Source organism: Pogoniulus pusillus, chromosome 15 (genome assembly GCF_015220805.1).
Source record: "Pogoniulus pusillus isolate bPogPus1 chromosome 15, bPogPus1.pri, whole genome shotgun sequence".
NCBI classification, from domain to species: domain Eukaryota; kingdom Metazoa; phylum Chordata; class Aves; order Piciformes; family Lybiidae; genus Pogoniulus; species Pogoniulus pusillus.
In genome coordinates this window covers 20881556-20897529 of record NC_087278.1, presented here as the reverse complement: position 1 = coordinate 20897529, position 15974 = coordinate 20881556, and the positions used below count along the sequence as shown (strand labels likewise).

Below are 15974 nucleotides of genomic sequence, written 5' to 3'. Positions count from 1 at the left end.
TTCCCTTTGCTGACCTCTCAAACAAGTCTCAGCCCCACAATTCTGAGTCCTGAAGATGGAGTTGGCGTTTATGGACAGCCCCCCCACTGCTGTCCAACCTGTCTCTGGGGGCCCAGAGTCCCCAGCCTGGTCACAGCCTGCCTCAGAGGAAGGTGTCCCCTGCAGCATCTCCCCAGCTGGCCCCAGGCAGCAGTCTTCTCCTGTCTGCCTGCCCGATGCACAGGAAATTCCACACAACTGACTTCCTCCTGCCCCAGTGTCGGGATACAGCCAGGACGCACAAGAAGGCAGAGACCTGGGGCAAACTTCACTGCGAGCTCAGGCACAGCTCCTAAAGATATCTTGGTGACAAAAATGAGATCAGCTGTCAGGAGGAGTCAGCCTTCTGGCCATGGTGAAGACACATTCCCTCTTGCTGCTGGGAGCTCTACTGGTCCCAGAAAGCATCCCTGCGCACAGAGGCAGTGCACCCTGTGCAAGGCTGCCGGCAGCAGCTGATCAGCATCTGCGGTGGCCTCACTGCTGCCCTGTCTGGCCATGCCTTTGCGCTGCACGGCTGTGGCACCACCTGCCCCTGCCATGCTCCCAGCTTCTCCACTCCTCAGCTTTGCAGCCACTCATCTCCCTACAATTGGTAGTGGGCTCTGAGCATGTGGGCTGGAAGACAGCTTTTGTCTCCATGTGCTCTCTCCGAGCTCCTCCAGGGAGGCTGCCAACGAGCATTGATCATGTTAACTGCTAATTACTGCAATGTCATAGAATCATAGAATCAACCAGGTTGGAAGAGACCTCTAAGATCATCCAGTCCAAACTATCACCAGTGCCTAACACCAACTAAGGATCCCCACCGCTTTAGGAGGGGAAGGACATTTGCAATGGCAGCTTTGGCAGTGGGGATGGCAGCCGTCAGGAATCTGGACTGAAACCCACTAACTCCTTTACATTTCCACCCAGGAGTCCTCTTGAGGTAAGAGCTCTGCCTGTCACCAGCCTGGGTCACAAGGCTTGAAGGGAGGAGCACAGGCTTGGCTGAAGCACGGGGGTGAAGTGCTCAGATTCTGCTGCCAGCCTCCTTCCGAACGCACTCTCTGCCAGCTCCTCTCGCTGGTGAGGCAGAGGGACTGCCTGTACCATTCCAGCCCTGTGAGTTACACCCAGCTCTTGCCGGGGTCTGCAGATGAATGCCGGCTGGCAGCTCAAGGTGCTGCGGGTCACACCTAAGCTGGCAGTGGCCGCAGGTGGTACAACCCAACCCTCCCCGCCTTGCACCGCCGCACCCACCAGCTCCCCACGGCACGGCAGGGCTTGGTGCCGCTCCCTGCCGGGCGAGGCCAAACGGCTGCGTCCTGCTAACGCCTTCCTGCGTCCCGGCGCTCAGCCTCCCCACCAGCCTCTCCCCATTCCACAGGGATTGCGTGAGGCAGCCAGCCCGGGCAGGCTGCGGAGGCACAGCCCCAGCGCCCCAGAGCAGCTCCGCTGCAGCCTGGCAGGGCTGTGCCTGCGTCTGCAGGCAGCACAGGTCCCGACACGCCGGGGCGGGCCTGGCGCTGCCCGCTCCGGGCAGGAGCAGGGCTGGCTGCAGGGGCAGTCACTGGGCTCCGGCCTCCTAAACACCTCCGACACATGAGAAAGCGAAACAACACAACAGTGCAGCCTGCTGTCAGCCTCTCAGCTCTCACCCCCGCCCTCGCGTCTCAGTTCTGAAGTCTCTGCTGAGACACCAACGCTCGCCCTCAGTAAAAGCCTGCTCTGGCTTGGCCAGAAGGCTGTGGCTGCCTCCTCTGAGGTCATCAGTGTGCACCCTGAGAAGGGCTCTGCCTGCACACACAGCTGCCTGAGTGCCTCTCCCCAGTGCCGCACACCGCAACGCTCTGAAATCTGATCATCCACTCCTAACGCTGTCACTCACAAACCCCAGGCTGAGGCACGCAGATGATCTGACCAGATCTCTGTCTCCAGTGCCTCCACCTGAACGTTCAGCTTTGCGCTGCAACAGTGGAGCCTGATGGACTTGTCAAGCGTCACAGGACCGCTAACGAGTGAATGTCCCTTCTGAACCGGCAGCCACTCCATCGGCGTGAAAGGCAAACGGCTCTAGAACCAAGCCAGCACTGCCTGTATCCTGCACACCTCTGTTACTTCTCCCAGCTCCCAGCAGAGCTGGGCACCACCAGCACCATCCTGTCATGCTCTCCCCTCAGGCTTGAGGCCTTTTCAGGATGGCATGGGGGATCTGAAGCTGCAGTGCAGAGCAGCGAGTGTGCTGCCATTCCTGGCTTTCTGTGCTCCTGTAAAGTGGATACCAATCCCCTGTAACACCAGGCCAGCTATGGACGGGGGCCATTTCAATGCTCACACAGACCTGCCCATGCTCTCTCCTGTTCTTCGCACCTAATGCATGTGCCAAGGCCCGAGGGCCACCTCCTCCCTACCAGCCCAGAGCTCAGAGGGCTGTTCCAGAGGTGAAGCATCAACAGCTGTTCTAGTTCCTCAATCAAGAAGCCTGCTCTTCACATGAAACTCAAACTGTGACAAGACATTAGTGTGAGGCCATAACTTATTGAATTAACCTTTAGGTGCTGCATACATGTACAGGATTTAGAGAGCAGAATCCTCTGCCGCCTCTTTTTCTGACAAGATCACAAGATTTCAACTAAGAAAATATTGCCACTTCTTCCCTGCTAGGGTTTCCCTGATTTCCATAGGACAAACACACTGTCTGTCAGATAAGGCTGCAAAGTTCCTCCTGAGATGCTGTCCTAGCTTCTCCGTATAACCATCCACTATGCCCAGGCAGTGCATCGGTAATTGAGGTGGCAGTGCCCCAGCTGCAGGGTGTCTCCCACCCAGCAGGCAGCCTGGCATCCCTCCCTGGCCCATCACTTGCTGCCCGAGAGCACAGACTCTCATCACGACACAGTGAAGAGCACAGAGAAACATCTAAGCACCAGCAGCCTGAAGTGCCTGCCAGCTCCTCCACGGAGACTGCAGCACACGGACACCATACAGCTGAGAGAACTTCCTTTGGTCCCCTGTCCAGAAGCAGGGATACTGGAGAAACAGGGAAGGGGGGGAGGGGGTAATGGGCAGGGTTAGGGGTTTGTTTTTGCTGAGTTGTTGTTTTTTTTTCATTCAAGTACTTGTAGAGAAGCTGTGCTGCTCTACATAAATTATTCTGGGCTTAGCTGGGACTTGTGTGTGTTTGGTTTGCACCATGCGAGACTCGATGGGAAGTCTGGCACCTCTCCCACTGTGCCATCCCCCGGGGCTGCATGGCAGGAAAACACCAGCCCTTCGCCTGCTGGCGTCTGCCTTGCACATCTTCCCAGCAAGACACTGATCCTACATCTTGGACACAACAGCTCACAAGAGAAGCTCCCACTCCTCTAGCCTGGTCACCCCTTCCTCGGCTGTGCTCCCCCATCAGAGGGCTATGGAGGCAGAGGAAGCGTTTGTGTGCTCAGCTGTGTGCCTCGATAAGGCGCACAGGGAGATGAGAGTGGATGGTGCTGCCGAGCAGCTGCGGGGGGCTGCGGGTCACAGTGTCTTCAGCTGGCGCCGGTTCCACATGCCCCGCTTCGAGTGGAACCAGTGGAAGAAGTTCCTCAGGGAGAGGCGCTCCACTTCCAGCCCAGCTTGCAGGATCCTGGCAGAAAGCAGAAGGGTAGACTCAGGCAAATCTTGATCACAGAAGCACTGAAAGGCTCAGCCCAAGGAAATCTCTTGTAAGCTGTGTTGCTGTCAAGAAGCCGCGATCAAACTGCAGAGTCCAGCTCAAGGGTACCTCATGTCCATGAGCATGCATCCAGTGATGCTTGCTGAGTGCTTATCCACACCTGAGAGTAGCCTGCACATGCCAGGCCAGGAGGAAAGGCATCTGGCAACATAGCAGATGCCAGTATGGTCTGCAGACAGGCCAGGCCCCAAAACCTGGAACTACAAACCCAGAGGCCTAGGATCTCTTGTCTTAAACTTCTGAGGAATTCTAACTGTACTTCATGACCACCACCTCCCTAACAGTTACTCTTCTGGGCTACTGCTACATGTAGTATGGGACCCAAACTGGACTCACTGTGCACTGCACTGCTCCAAGAGGACAAAGTCTGGGCAATCACCAGTGCCTGATCTGCCAGTGGCCAGCCAGCAGGGTGTCTGTAAGGCACCAGGAAACAGCTGCTCTCTTTTTCCACCAGTGGCTGCAGGTGCAAATGTGGGTCCACCTGCCTGCTAAGGTCAGAACATGCTCAAAGACTCTCCCTCACTGACCAAGCTTATGGTGGCATCAGTCACCTCAGCCTCCTCAGATCCCCACTCCCCTGTGGTCATTAGTCCTCCAGGATCTACTGAGTCTCCCCTCCTGAGCACATGAATGATGACAAAAGTGTCCTACCTGTCCAGCAGCTCCCAGTCCTCTCCTCCCCAGCGGTCCCGAAACTCTTTCGTATTCATGCCTCCGATCTTGTCCAGGTCAGACTTGTATATGCCCAGGAGACCAAACCCATTCACCTCCCAGTAGCCTGAGGACAGCACACAAGAGGCACAGGTGTGGTAGTGCTTTGAACTGCTGAGGAGCCCAGCAGGGCTGCTGCAGTGAGATTCCAGCTGCTCTTAGCACAATGCTGACACCACAGTCAACACCAAGCCAGAGCCCCTGGCTGCCAGCACAGTGCCTAATGTACCTGAACTGTCACAGTTTCAGAGGGTTATCCCTGTGCCTGGGTGCCTCAGGATGGCCACCTCTCACTAAAGGAAAACCTGTGCTCAGATGATCTGTGCCACTTTCCTCCCCCTGACTTGGGCTGGTTACCCTCAACCCCAGGCTACTAGCTCTCCTCAGGACAGGCTGTGCCCCCTAGGAAATAGGAGAAATGGACAGAAAGGAGTAGAGGTTTTCCAAGGTCCTGATATCCACAGAGAGCCCTAGGAGATGACCAGCAGAACTGTCCTATAAAAGGCTGGCTCTTGGAGCTCAAATTTGAGGCACCTGACACTGTTAAACCCCAGCCTATATCTAATACACTCTCACCCAGTGGTCCTGGAAGTGCCTTAAGCTCCAGATCTTGACAGCACCAGAGGAACAAACCTCGAGGCGGCAGGTGTGGAAGAATTTCTCACCAGTCGAGGACATAAACTCATAAACATGTGCAACCTGCACTGAGAACGTCCTTGGTTCCCAGCTAAGCCCAGGAAATCGAGATGTGAACAGCTGAGCACCCCACACACAGCTGCAGTGGGCAGAGACTAGATAACCAAAGGGGCTGGAGTGGGTGGTCTAGGAGGCTGACCCCTAGAATGTTGTGATAAGTTAACCTATGCACGCATTACATGTAACCTTTCAATTATCACCTGTAACCAATCTTAAGCTGAGCACGCCTCTTGCTAGAATGCATATAAGTCACTGTATCACGGAAATGAAGTGGATTTGACCATCTCACCATCTTGGTGAACAAAGAGTCATCTTCCCATAGCGCTCCACCCAACGTTTTCCAACAGGCAGGCACCCTCCTTCTCACCCCAAGCACTGAGCCAGAGAGCACCCGCTCCTCTTACCATCAGGCCGCTGTGGGGACATGCCGCAGTGCAGCCGCATGACCATGGGGGCGAAGGCCATCTTGCCTTCCACGCAGTGCTTCCGGATGGCATCGATGACTCCAGCTGGGAAGTGGATGTGGAGGTCGCACAGGAAGATGATGCTGTGCGGGTCCTAGAACCGACCACACCAGCCGGGCAAAGAAAAGGTCAGCTTTAAGTAAGACAGAGATATGGAAGAGATTTAAAGAGCTGTTCGTGGCTACCTCAGAAACAGGAGCCAGGGGCTAGCAAAACAGCCACGGAGAGGTGTTGAGTGATGGGTGTGAAGCATTGTGACCACGACCTGGCAGAGCCAGCATCACAAAGCTGCTGCTGCTGATTTCCCTCCCCAGAGGTGGACCAAGAACTGAACACAAGCTCCTCAGAATAAAGGGTGAGGCCCTTACTCTGCAGGGACGGGAAACATCTACAACTTAGTCTAGTCTGCTAGGCTGTTCCTTTCCCTATAAAGCAGCACGTTCGGTATGGAAGGCAGAGACAGCATCAGACACATACTACAAGCACCCACGCCCACCCCATGGGCCCCCAGGCTTACCGTCACAAGGTCTATCCCCGCCTGCAGGCCGGCAGAACGCTCGAAATTCCCTGTCAGCTTCAAGTACTGATAGCTGGGGGTCAGATGGGAAAGAGAAGTTGAGCATGTGCACGCTGGTGAGCACGGGAAGCGCTGCCAGCAGCAGCGCACTGCAGGCGTCAGGCTGTGGAGCTGCATCCTCTCCAGGAGGAGGAAAGCCTTTGCTGTGCGCGTTCAGCACTGCCCCAAGTCACAGCGTGCCTGAGGGCATCTCCTCCCTTGTGCAGCAAGGATAGGGAGCACTCTAGCAGAAGCCTTTTCAGCTCTAGCCCAGCTCTATCCTAGGACCTGTTACTGGGAACCACTGGCACGTAAAGGAAACGGTCAGGCAAAGCCAGCTCAGCTCAGAGCACAGAAAGCCAGAGTTACCCCCATCAACTGCAGACGCCACAGGCCTCCACGCTCTCTGTGCCACTTCTCACAGCTTTGTTTGCTGTGTCCTTCCCCCTCCCCATCACTGCGACTCTTGCTTCCCCTCCCCTCCCAGGAACTTGAACAAAAGCCAGAAGGCAAGAGCTGCAGGCAGGCAGCACTGTTCCGTGCCGGCTGCACACAGCCTGCCCTACAACAGCAATGCTCGAGTAGATGTGGCAGGCCTGCAGGACCTTTATCTCTGGATTTCCAGCTGCAGCAGCCTGTGGTTGGTCAGTACAGAGAGGCTGTTTGCAGGCACAAGGACGTGGGCAGTTTTTATGGGCAGGAAGTGGTCTCACCTGTGCAGTGCAGACCTTTTCAGAGCCTTCTCTACATCCATGTCATCGCTGCTGTAGTCTGTGATGATGACGTTGAAGTAGCGATCCTTGGTGACTCGGAACAGCTCTTCCATGTCAGAGATGAACTGCAGGACCCAGCGTGCCTGGTTTTTCACTGGTTGGATTGCAAGAGGGAGAGGATCAAAGCAGAACTAGTCTAAAAGATAGTGTGGTTTCTCACCTGGTAAGGCTTCTTGCCTCTTCTCAAACCCCACTACCCTTGCAGGAATGCTGAAACAGGCCCAGGCTGAACTCTTGGGCCCAAGAACCCAGGAATCAGTGTGGGTGATGGGTTTACTTTTTCCTTACAACCTGTGGGAGTTTGGGCCCTGACATATTTTGAGCTGCATCAAGAGCAGAGTGGCCAGCAGGGCAAGGAAAGGGATTCTGCCCCTTTATTCTCCTCAGACTCCACGTGGAGTCCTGTGTGCAGTTCTGGAGCCCCCAGCACAGGAAGGACATGGAACTGTTGGAGCAAGCCCAGAGGAAGGCCACAAAGATGCTGAGAGGGCTGCAGCAGCTCTGCTATGAGGACAGGCTACAAGAGTTGGGGCCTTGCAGCCTGGAGAAGAGAAGGCTTTGAAGAGACCTTGGAGTGGCCTTCCAGGATCTGAAGGGGGCCTTCAGGAGGGCTGGGGAGGGACTACTGACAAGGAATGACAGGACAAGGAATGGGTTTAAACTGGCAGAGGGGAGACTGAAAGTGGATGTTAGGAGGAAGCTCTTTGCAGTGAGGGTGGTGAGACACTGGCACAGGTTGCCCAGGGAGGTTGTGAAGCACAGAAGCACCCAATGTGATCAAAGATCATGTTCTGTGATTCTGTGCTCCACAACCTCCCTGGAGGTGTTCAAGGCCAGGCTGGATGAGGCCTTGAGTGACCTGTTCCAGTGGGAGGTGTCCCTGCCTATGGCAGGGGGTTGGAACTGGCTGATCCTTGAGGTCCCTTCCAAGCTAAACCATTCCATGATTCTATGTTTCTGAGGAGGCTTAAGTCATAGAGGACATAAATTGGAAAAGGCCCAAATGAAATACTCGAGGCTGCACCAGAACCACTTCTCAGGACTGCCCTCGTGGAAACTGCCCACTGTGCCATCCCTTCATGTCCTGACCCAGTAGGTCCTTCTCACCTGGCACCACAATGTGCACCACAGCACGGTGGTTCCACGAGAAGCCCTGAGGCCAGCACAGCTCAGGTTCGTTCGCCACAGCCATCAGGTGCCGCCGGCGACCCCATGCCAGGTTCCTCATCTTCCTCTCCTCCTCCTCATCACCAGCAACGCCCTGCCAGCCCCGTGCAAAGACGTACTCGGAGAGGCGGACGAGTCGCTCCCCCTGCTCCAGCAGCTCCAGCTCCAGCAGGTAGCGGCTGCCTCGCATGCGGTCCTGGCGCTTCTCCACGTTCACGATGCGCTGCAGCTGGAACCGCCTGCAGGAGACACAGCTCAGGTGGCCACGGCCCCACTCCCACCTCCAGCCTCTTCAGCTCTGCTACGCTCTTCACTTCTGGCTAGCACCAAGCCTTTTTGGCCCCAGCTTCCTTCTGCTTTGCTGCATCACTGCCCAAGTCCCACGGGAAGGGCTAGCACCTGTTTCCTAAATCCACTAACACGTGAGATTCTGGCCAGCAGAAAATAGTTGGCAAGGGGAACCAAACAAAGGTGACACAGAAAACCACAAGCATGTGTGAATGATTATAGGGCTGCTAATACGGAGTGTACTCAACACCTCCCACAATGATCCTGGCACAAAGAGTCTGTCTGGGCTAGTGAGGCTGGCTGATGGCAGCTTGTCAGCCAGCAACGCAGGGTAGGACTGAGCAATCCTACAGTGAAAACTGAGGTGAGCTCTGGTTTTGGAATGGCCAAAACAGGATGAAGTGACAGATCACCCCACCTGGAGTACCATGCACAGTTCTGGAGGCCCCAGTACAACAAGGACATGGAACTGTTGGAGCCAGTCCAGAGGAGGGCCACAAAGATGCTGAGAGGGCTGCAGCAGCTCTGCTATGAGGACAGGCTACAAGAGTTGGGGCTCTGCAGCCTGGAGAAGAGAAGGCTTGGAGGAGACTTTGGAGTGCTTTTCCAGTATCTGAAGGAGGCCTACAGGAGGGCTGGGGAGGGACTACTGACAAGGTCTTGTAATGACAGGATAAGGAGGAATGGGTTTAAACTGGCAGAGGGGAGACTGAAAGTGGATGTTAGGAAGAAGTTCTTTGCAGTGAGGGAGGTGAGACACTGGCACAGGTTGCCCAGGGAGGTTGTGAAGCACAGAATCAGAGAATGCGATCAAAGATTCTTACAAATTTACTGCTGCCAGCTTTGGAGGGCAATATTCAACCCTCAGGCATGGCCTGTTGCCCACCAATTCCCATTTCTCAGCCAAAAGAGCTATTTAAAGCCCAGGCTTTTCCAGAGAGTCCTCGCCCCAAGTCTTATTTCCCACATCTAGTTTATCCCACGGGATGAGCGCTCCCTCGTGCCGCGTGGCATGCCGGCTCTGGGACACTGCCCCTTGGTTCTGACACGGGGTCTTACCCTTTATTCCTCTGGCTGAGCTTCTTCATGAAGACACGTGTGACTTCCAGGGCCTCCCTTTCTCTTAGCAGCAGGTTCCCCGACGTGTTGCACTTGAGGTCAATCCAATCCGTGCGCAGCATGTGGAAGTCCAGGTGGCTCGTGCTGAAGGTCTGCCCCCAGTTCACCGCCTGGTCGAACACTGGCACGTAATCAGAATCCTCCTCATCTTCCTCCTCTGGCTCTCCATCTGCCTCTTCCTCCTCTGCTGTCACAGGCCCAGCCCTGCCCTTCGCAGGAGCTACCACCTGTGCCTCTGCCTCACCCACCTGCTCACCATTGCCTGCCTTCTGCTCAGCAATGTGGGCCTGCACTTGGTTCAGCCACTGCGACAGCCCAGGCTTCTGGCTGGGGCTGGCATTGCTCGCAGCACCTCTGCTGCCTGTGCCAGAGACTGGGCCTCCTTTCTCCACTGGCAAGGTGCCTGCTAGCTGCAGCACACCCTTAGCAGTGCTGAGGTCTCCTGGAGGTCTCACCCTGCTGGGAACCATGACCCCTGAGTCCCTGGGGTCGCTGGCCCTAGAAGGAGAGTTTGCCTTTTTGAGAGGCATTCTCTCCTGGAAGGGCCTGGTGTGCTGTGGTGGGCTTCTGGAGTTGTCTTTGACACCAGCTTTTAAACGAGACCTCTTTGTTATTGGGTTCCCCTCCAGAGCAGCCTGGCTGAGGCTTTGGTTGGCAGAAGCCAGGGCAGCTGATCTGATGCCAGTCCTCTTCATCCTCCTGGTGTGCAGCCCCTCTCCCGGGCCATGCCCCAGCACGGAGAGGAGCCGCCGCCGCTCCCGGAGGGAGTGGTCCTCCCGCAAGCTGTCGCTGCCCACCACGCTGCTGGCAGCCCTGCCTGCCGCCGCTGCCCCGCCTGTGCCGGGGTGCTGGGGGGCGCTGGGACTCTCCGTGTCCTGCTCCACGTACTGCAGATCAGCCAGGTTCTCCTCCCGGGAGCCTGCAGAAGTAAGTACAGTCATGCCTCTGGCACCCTCCTGCTGCCTGACCCTGGCACCCACCCGGCGGGGGGCAGCTACTTTCTGCCTCATCTCAGTGTCTGTCTCCTGCTCAGAGGGACAGAGCTGTGCTTTGCTAGTCACCAGCCTCCTCAGCACTTCTTAGCTGGCACTGCCAAAGGCTGTGGAGGTGTCTGGCTCTGCTTTCAGCAGTTGGCCTGGCCACGGCTCTGCAGGGCAGGTGCCAGCACAGGCTGCCATGCTGCACACCTTTGGCTCTGCTGCTTCTACCTTTTGTTACATCTCCAACTGCACCTGAGCTAAGCTGCGGGCCTGAAATGGAGCTGCAATGTTCTCCACTACCTCCCACTGTTTAGTGACCCTCTGACCTGCCCTGGAGGAAACTGAAAGCAGCAGCAAAAATCTCCTCCTGGCCACAACAATCAGGCAGGGAAGGTCTGAGACTTCCATGGCACAGGAAATCAACAGCTTCTTTCAGCCGATGCTGAAAGACCACACAAGAAAGTGACAGACAGAAGGATCCTCCGGGCTCTGACACTAGGACCCCTACCTGGCTGCTCCGTTCTTTCTCCTGAGTCCAGGCCCTTCTCTGGGCGATCCATTTTCATGTACTTGTAGAATCCAAATCTACAGAGGGAAGGTGAAACACAAGTCTGATGAAAGCCACTTTGCTGTCTCCAAATGAATTCTGGCCACTGCTTTGGAAGTGATGATCCATTACTTTGACTACACCTACTCAGCGTTTCTAGATCCTTCTCTTCCAGCAAGCCACAGACTACCTGGCAAAGTTTTGGTCAAGCAGATCTTACTCTGCACTGGCAAAGATGTCAGCTTTCCTTTTGGACACCTTCTCATAAGTGCAGAAGGACATCCCAGCATAAGTATCCCAAAACACTTCTTTAGTCTCCCTCAAACTGCTCCCTAAAGCTCCCTTTTGATGTAGTGCTCACAAATGGAAGTCATCCAGCCACAAAGTGCCTCAGGCAGGTAACTGACACTAGGTCCCTCTCTATTCTCTCCTGCCACCACTGGCTGTGTGCCATCCTCATAAATATCACAGTATTATTAGGATTGGAAGAGACCTCACAGATCATCAAGTCCAACCCTTTACTACAGAGCTCAAGGCTAGACCATGGCACCAAGTGCCACGTCCAATCCTGCCTGGAACAGCTCCAGGGACGTCGACTCCACCACCTCCCCAGGCAGCCCATTCCAGTGTCCAATGACTCTCTCAGGGAAGAACTTTCTCCTCACCTCCAGCCTAAATTTCCCCTGGCGTAGCTTGAGGCTGTGTCCACTCGTTCTGGTGCTGGCCACCTGAGAGAAGAGAGCAACCTCCTCCTGGCCACAACCTCCCCTCAGGTAGTTGTAGACAGCAATACGGTCACCCCTGAGCCTCCTCTTCTCCAGGCTAAACAATCCCAGTCTGTGCTTCAGGCTTTTGGGAGTGACTACCATGACTGCTTCCCTCTGTGTATGCTTGATGCTAAGCCCCCCAGTTCCCAAATCCTGTCACAATACCAGTGAATTGTCAAAGCAATAAGCCTGGGTTGCACCTTCCAGCCCATGGCAGCCACCTTCTCCATCCTGCACTGTGAACCACAGTCCCAGGAGGTCCCACCCAAACCCACAACGTGGTCTGTTGTTCCAGCCCTCAAAAGAGAAGGGATTAAGTAGATCTTGAGTGCAGGAAGGCCACCAGAGGTTATGTCACTGGAAAGCAACTCTCCTTATCCTGCAAAAGGTCCTTCTGAAGGGAGGGGAGTTCTTGCACAAGGTCTGCCTGTGGCAGGGTGGGGCATGTGAGCGGTGGTGCTCTCAGCGGTCCACTGCTGGGAGCAAGACCCCAGTGAAGATGAATGGCAATCATTTATTCCACCCAAAAGATGCCCGGTGGTGAGCAGGCTTTGGTTTGCACAGCCATAAGGAGGCTCCAGCTGCTGGCAGGCAAAGCTTGCTGGAAATGCATTGCCTGATGTAGTGGGAAGAAGCAAACATGCTCTGACCCAGCTTCCAGGTTAACAGAGCAAGAAAAGCAGTGGAAGAGTCCCCCTGAGACTTAAACATATTTCCACTTAAAGGAAACAGAAGTCATGAAAGGAACTCTAAATGCTTCTGTGTTTTGCAGGGCTTGGGGAATCTTTAAGGATTAGGAGCCCTACAGAAGTGATTATGAAATTCCACCCCAATTCCCACCATCAAACTGTCTCCTCCCTCCCTCCCTGCTTAACCAAGCCTGCATTTGCAGCATCCTACCTTTCCAAGTAGTAAGGGTTCTCCTGATAAAAGCATTTGTTGTCTTTCTCCATGTGGCTCAGGCGGCTGTAATCATTCGGGTAAACAAAGGATAAATGAACCTGAGAAGGAGGGAGGAAAATGAAGTAAAACCCCTGATAAATGCCAGGTCTCAGTCACAAGCCCAAGTGTGAGGTCCTGCAGCTGGGCTGAGGCAATGCCAAATACACATCCAGGCTGGGCAGTGAGTGGCTGGAGAGCAGCGCTGAGGAGAGGGACTTGGGGGTGCTGGTGGACGAGAAACTCAACAGGAGCAGTGTGCACTTGCAGCCCAGAAAGCCAAGCAGATCCTGGGCTGCAGCAGCAGAAGTGTGGCCAGCAGGGACAGGGAGGTGATTCTCCCCCTCTACTCTGCTCTGCTGAGACCCCACCTGGAGTACTGCACCCAGTTCTGGAGCCCCCATTACAAGAGGGATGTGGAGGTGCTGGAGTGTGTCCAGAGAAGGACCAGGAGGATGCTCAGAGGGCTGCAGCAGCTCTGCTGTGAGCACAGACTGAAAGAGTTGGGGCTGTGCAGGCTGGAGAAGAGAAGGCTCCAAGGTGACCTTCTTGTGGCCTTCCAGGATCTGAAAAGGGCTACAAAGAAGCTGGGGAGGGACTTTTCAGGATATCAGGGAGTGACAGGGCTGGGGGGAATGGAGCAAAGCTGGAGGTGGGGAGGTTCAGGCTGGACATGAGGAGGAAGTTCTTCACCATGAGAGTGTGGAGAGGCTGGAATGGGTTGCCCAGGGAGGTGGTTGAGGCTCCATGGCTGGAGGTGTTTAAGGCCAGGCTGGATGGGGCTGTGGCCAGGCTGATCTAGGGTAGGGTGTCCCTGTCCATGGCAAGGGGTTGGAACTGGCTGATCCTTGTGGTCCCTTCCAACCCCGACTGATTCTATGATTCTAAGATGACCCAGACACAGCTGCAGAGCGACCAGCCCTTTGGAGAGGGAGCAAGGACTGCTTAGTATTTGCCTCTCTGAGGCACCTTGTAGCGAGTTGGGGAATGGCAGAGAAGGAATCATGCTGGGATGTGTGCACAGGTGAGGCTTGTTGCGTCTCTTGGCACCCACCCGTCCCTCCCTGTAACCATGTGTTTGACACCTGCGATGGGGCGAGAGCTAACCAGGAGACAGCTGGGCAGACCTGAGGAGCAGACCTGCCCAGGAGCTCCACATCAGTGGTGAGGCCCATGATTAATGAGGTGTCCCTGCATCCTCCCTGCAGGTCCCTGGGCAAGCATCTACTGAGGGAATAGAACTTACAAACTGGAGCCCCTGGTAGCGCTGCAGAGGGAATCCACTGACCACGTAGCTGGGCTTGTAGGAGCAGTCTGGCAGGACTCTGCGCACACGAGACTTGCTGAGCAGAGGCACTGCCAAGAAGAAACAAGAAGTTTAGAGCTGCTGGAGGAGCCCTGCTGGAACTGATGCACCAGCTTAGCTACTTCTGTGCCTGGTGTCTATTTATCCATGTGCACCACTAACAGATACATAAGGCAAACTGTCCTGTGCAGCTCATCTCTCCACGCTGCTCTGCAGCACTTGCACTGAAGTCTCACCCCGGGGGGAGGTGGTGTGAGCTGGATGCCAAGGAGGGGAAAGGAGATCAGCCTGTGCTTTGCCTCCTACAGTGACTGGTACTGTGTGCACTGCCTTTGCTAAGTGTGGTGTAGAAAGACAATCTGTCTTGGCTGTGCTTCTGCATGTGCTGTGACAGGCCACAGCTACCTCCTCCACTGCTCTGCAAGTCTCACCTTGATAAAGGCTGTCCCGGGGGTCAGGCTTCAACATGTCAGCTGGGTGTGCGGCGCCGCCCGCGCTGTCAGCAGGCCGCCTGGCGTGGCTGGCCAGTGTCTGCGGGATGTGCTTGACCTCATCCATCTTCAAAAGTGTCTCGTCTACAAATCACAGAGAGAGCACAGCAGGGAGGGGACAACTGATCTGAACCTTGTCCCCAGAACAGCCCTTCTCAGTGTCAGCCCTTTCTAAACGGCACTGCATCCATGGCATCAACACTGTCCCTGGCATAGCCCTGCCTAACAGTGCAGAACAGGAACTTCGCTGCAGAGACACTGCAGGAAGGAAAGGCTTTGACTCAGAAAGTTGTACATACAGAAGCTCTGGGCTAGGAACATGGCCACCACTGAAAGCAAACAGATGAATGTGGTTTCATGTTGGAAGAGACTTCCAAGCTCAGCCAGTCCAACCTAGCACCCAGCCCTAGCCAGTCAACCAGACCATGGCACCAAGTGCCACATCCAGGCTTTGCTTGAACTCCTCCAGGGACAGTGACTCCACAACCTCCCTGGGCAGCCCATTCCAATGCCAATCACTCTCTCTGTGAAGAACTTCCTCCTAACATCCAGCCTAGACCTCCCCTGGCACAACTTGAGGCTGTGTCCCCTTCTTCTGCTGCTGCTTGCCTGGCAGAAGAGCCCAACCCCACCTGACTACAACCTCCCTTAAGGTAGTTGTAGACAGCAATGAGGTCTGCCCTGAGCCTCCTCTTCTGCAGGCTAAACAACCCCAGCTCCCTCAGCTTCTCCTGAGGGGGAGGGATATCCAGCCTGTACCTCCCCTGACACAACTTGAGACTGTGTCCCCTTCTTCTGCTGCTGCTTGCCTGGCAGAAGAGTCCAACCCCACCTGGCTACAGCCTCCCTTCAGGTAGCTGCAGGCAGCAGTGAGGTCACATCTGAATTATCAGCATTACATTTAAAAGATGAAAGGGAGGAGAAACTTGAGTGGAGCTCTCTCTTGTTCTGGAAAAGCAGCAGGAGCTTAGGGCAAGGCGTTCAGTGGCTGAGGAGGACAACGCTCCAGAAGGTGAATGGAGACTCTCAGTAAGCCAGGAGCATAGGCCAGCTCGGTGCTGCTGCCAGAAGGCTTCATGTCTCCAGGGATCTTATACTGGGATGAGGAGAACTGAACAAATAGCCAGGAGGGAAAGGCAACATTACTGCCAAAGGCACTGGGGTTAGTGCTAGCAACTCCTGGGAAGTGAACATGGGAACCCAGAAGGAATAGGATGATGTGATACAACCAAAGGCTGATGTGAACATTCATGGGCAGAAGGTGCCACATAAAGATGAGACTTCAGCAGTGCACCCAATCACAAAGGGATCTTCTAGGATGTGAGAAAAGGAGGGAGAGTGAGACAGAAGCTCTGGCAAAGCTTAGACCTGGCAGGTTTCAAAACATACAGCAGCAGGTTGTGATCCAAGACACAGCAAACAGATTTACAT

The 15974-nt window shown here is 55.1% G+C and overlaps 1 protein-coding gene across 1 annotated transcript in view; it reads right to left on the bottom strand.

The window, feature by feature from the left end:
- Positions 1–2920: 2920 nt before the first annotated feature.
- B4GALNT3 (beta-1,4-N-acetyl-galactosaminyltransferase 3) overlaps positions 2921–15974 on the bottom strand; it is a 67395-nt gene continuing 54341 nt past the window's right edge. The window contains exons 10-20 of the mRNA XM_064155666.1: positions 14484–14627; positions 13993–14102; positions 12708–12808; positions 11002–11078; positions 9454–10432; positions 8047–8345; positions 6880–7033; positions 6128–6200; positions 5551–5704; positions 4391–4517; positions 2921–3646 (exon numbers count right to left, since the gene is read on the bottom strand). Coding sequence (XP_064011736.1) covers positions 3538–3646; positions 4391–4517; positions 5551–5704; positions 6128–6200; positions 6880–7033; positions 8047–8345; positions 9454–10432; positions 11002–11078; positions 12708–12808; positions 13993–14102; positions 14484–14627 — 2327 coding nt within the window. The 3' untranslated portion in view covers positions 2921–3537. The remainder of the gene's footprint in view (positions 3647–4390; positions 4518–5550; positions 5705–6127; positions 6201–6879; positions 7034–8046; positions 8346–9453; positions 10433–11001; positions 11079–12707; positions 12809–13992; positions 14103–14483; positions 14628–15974) is intronic.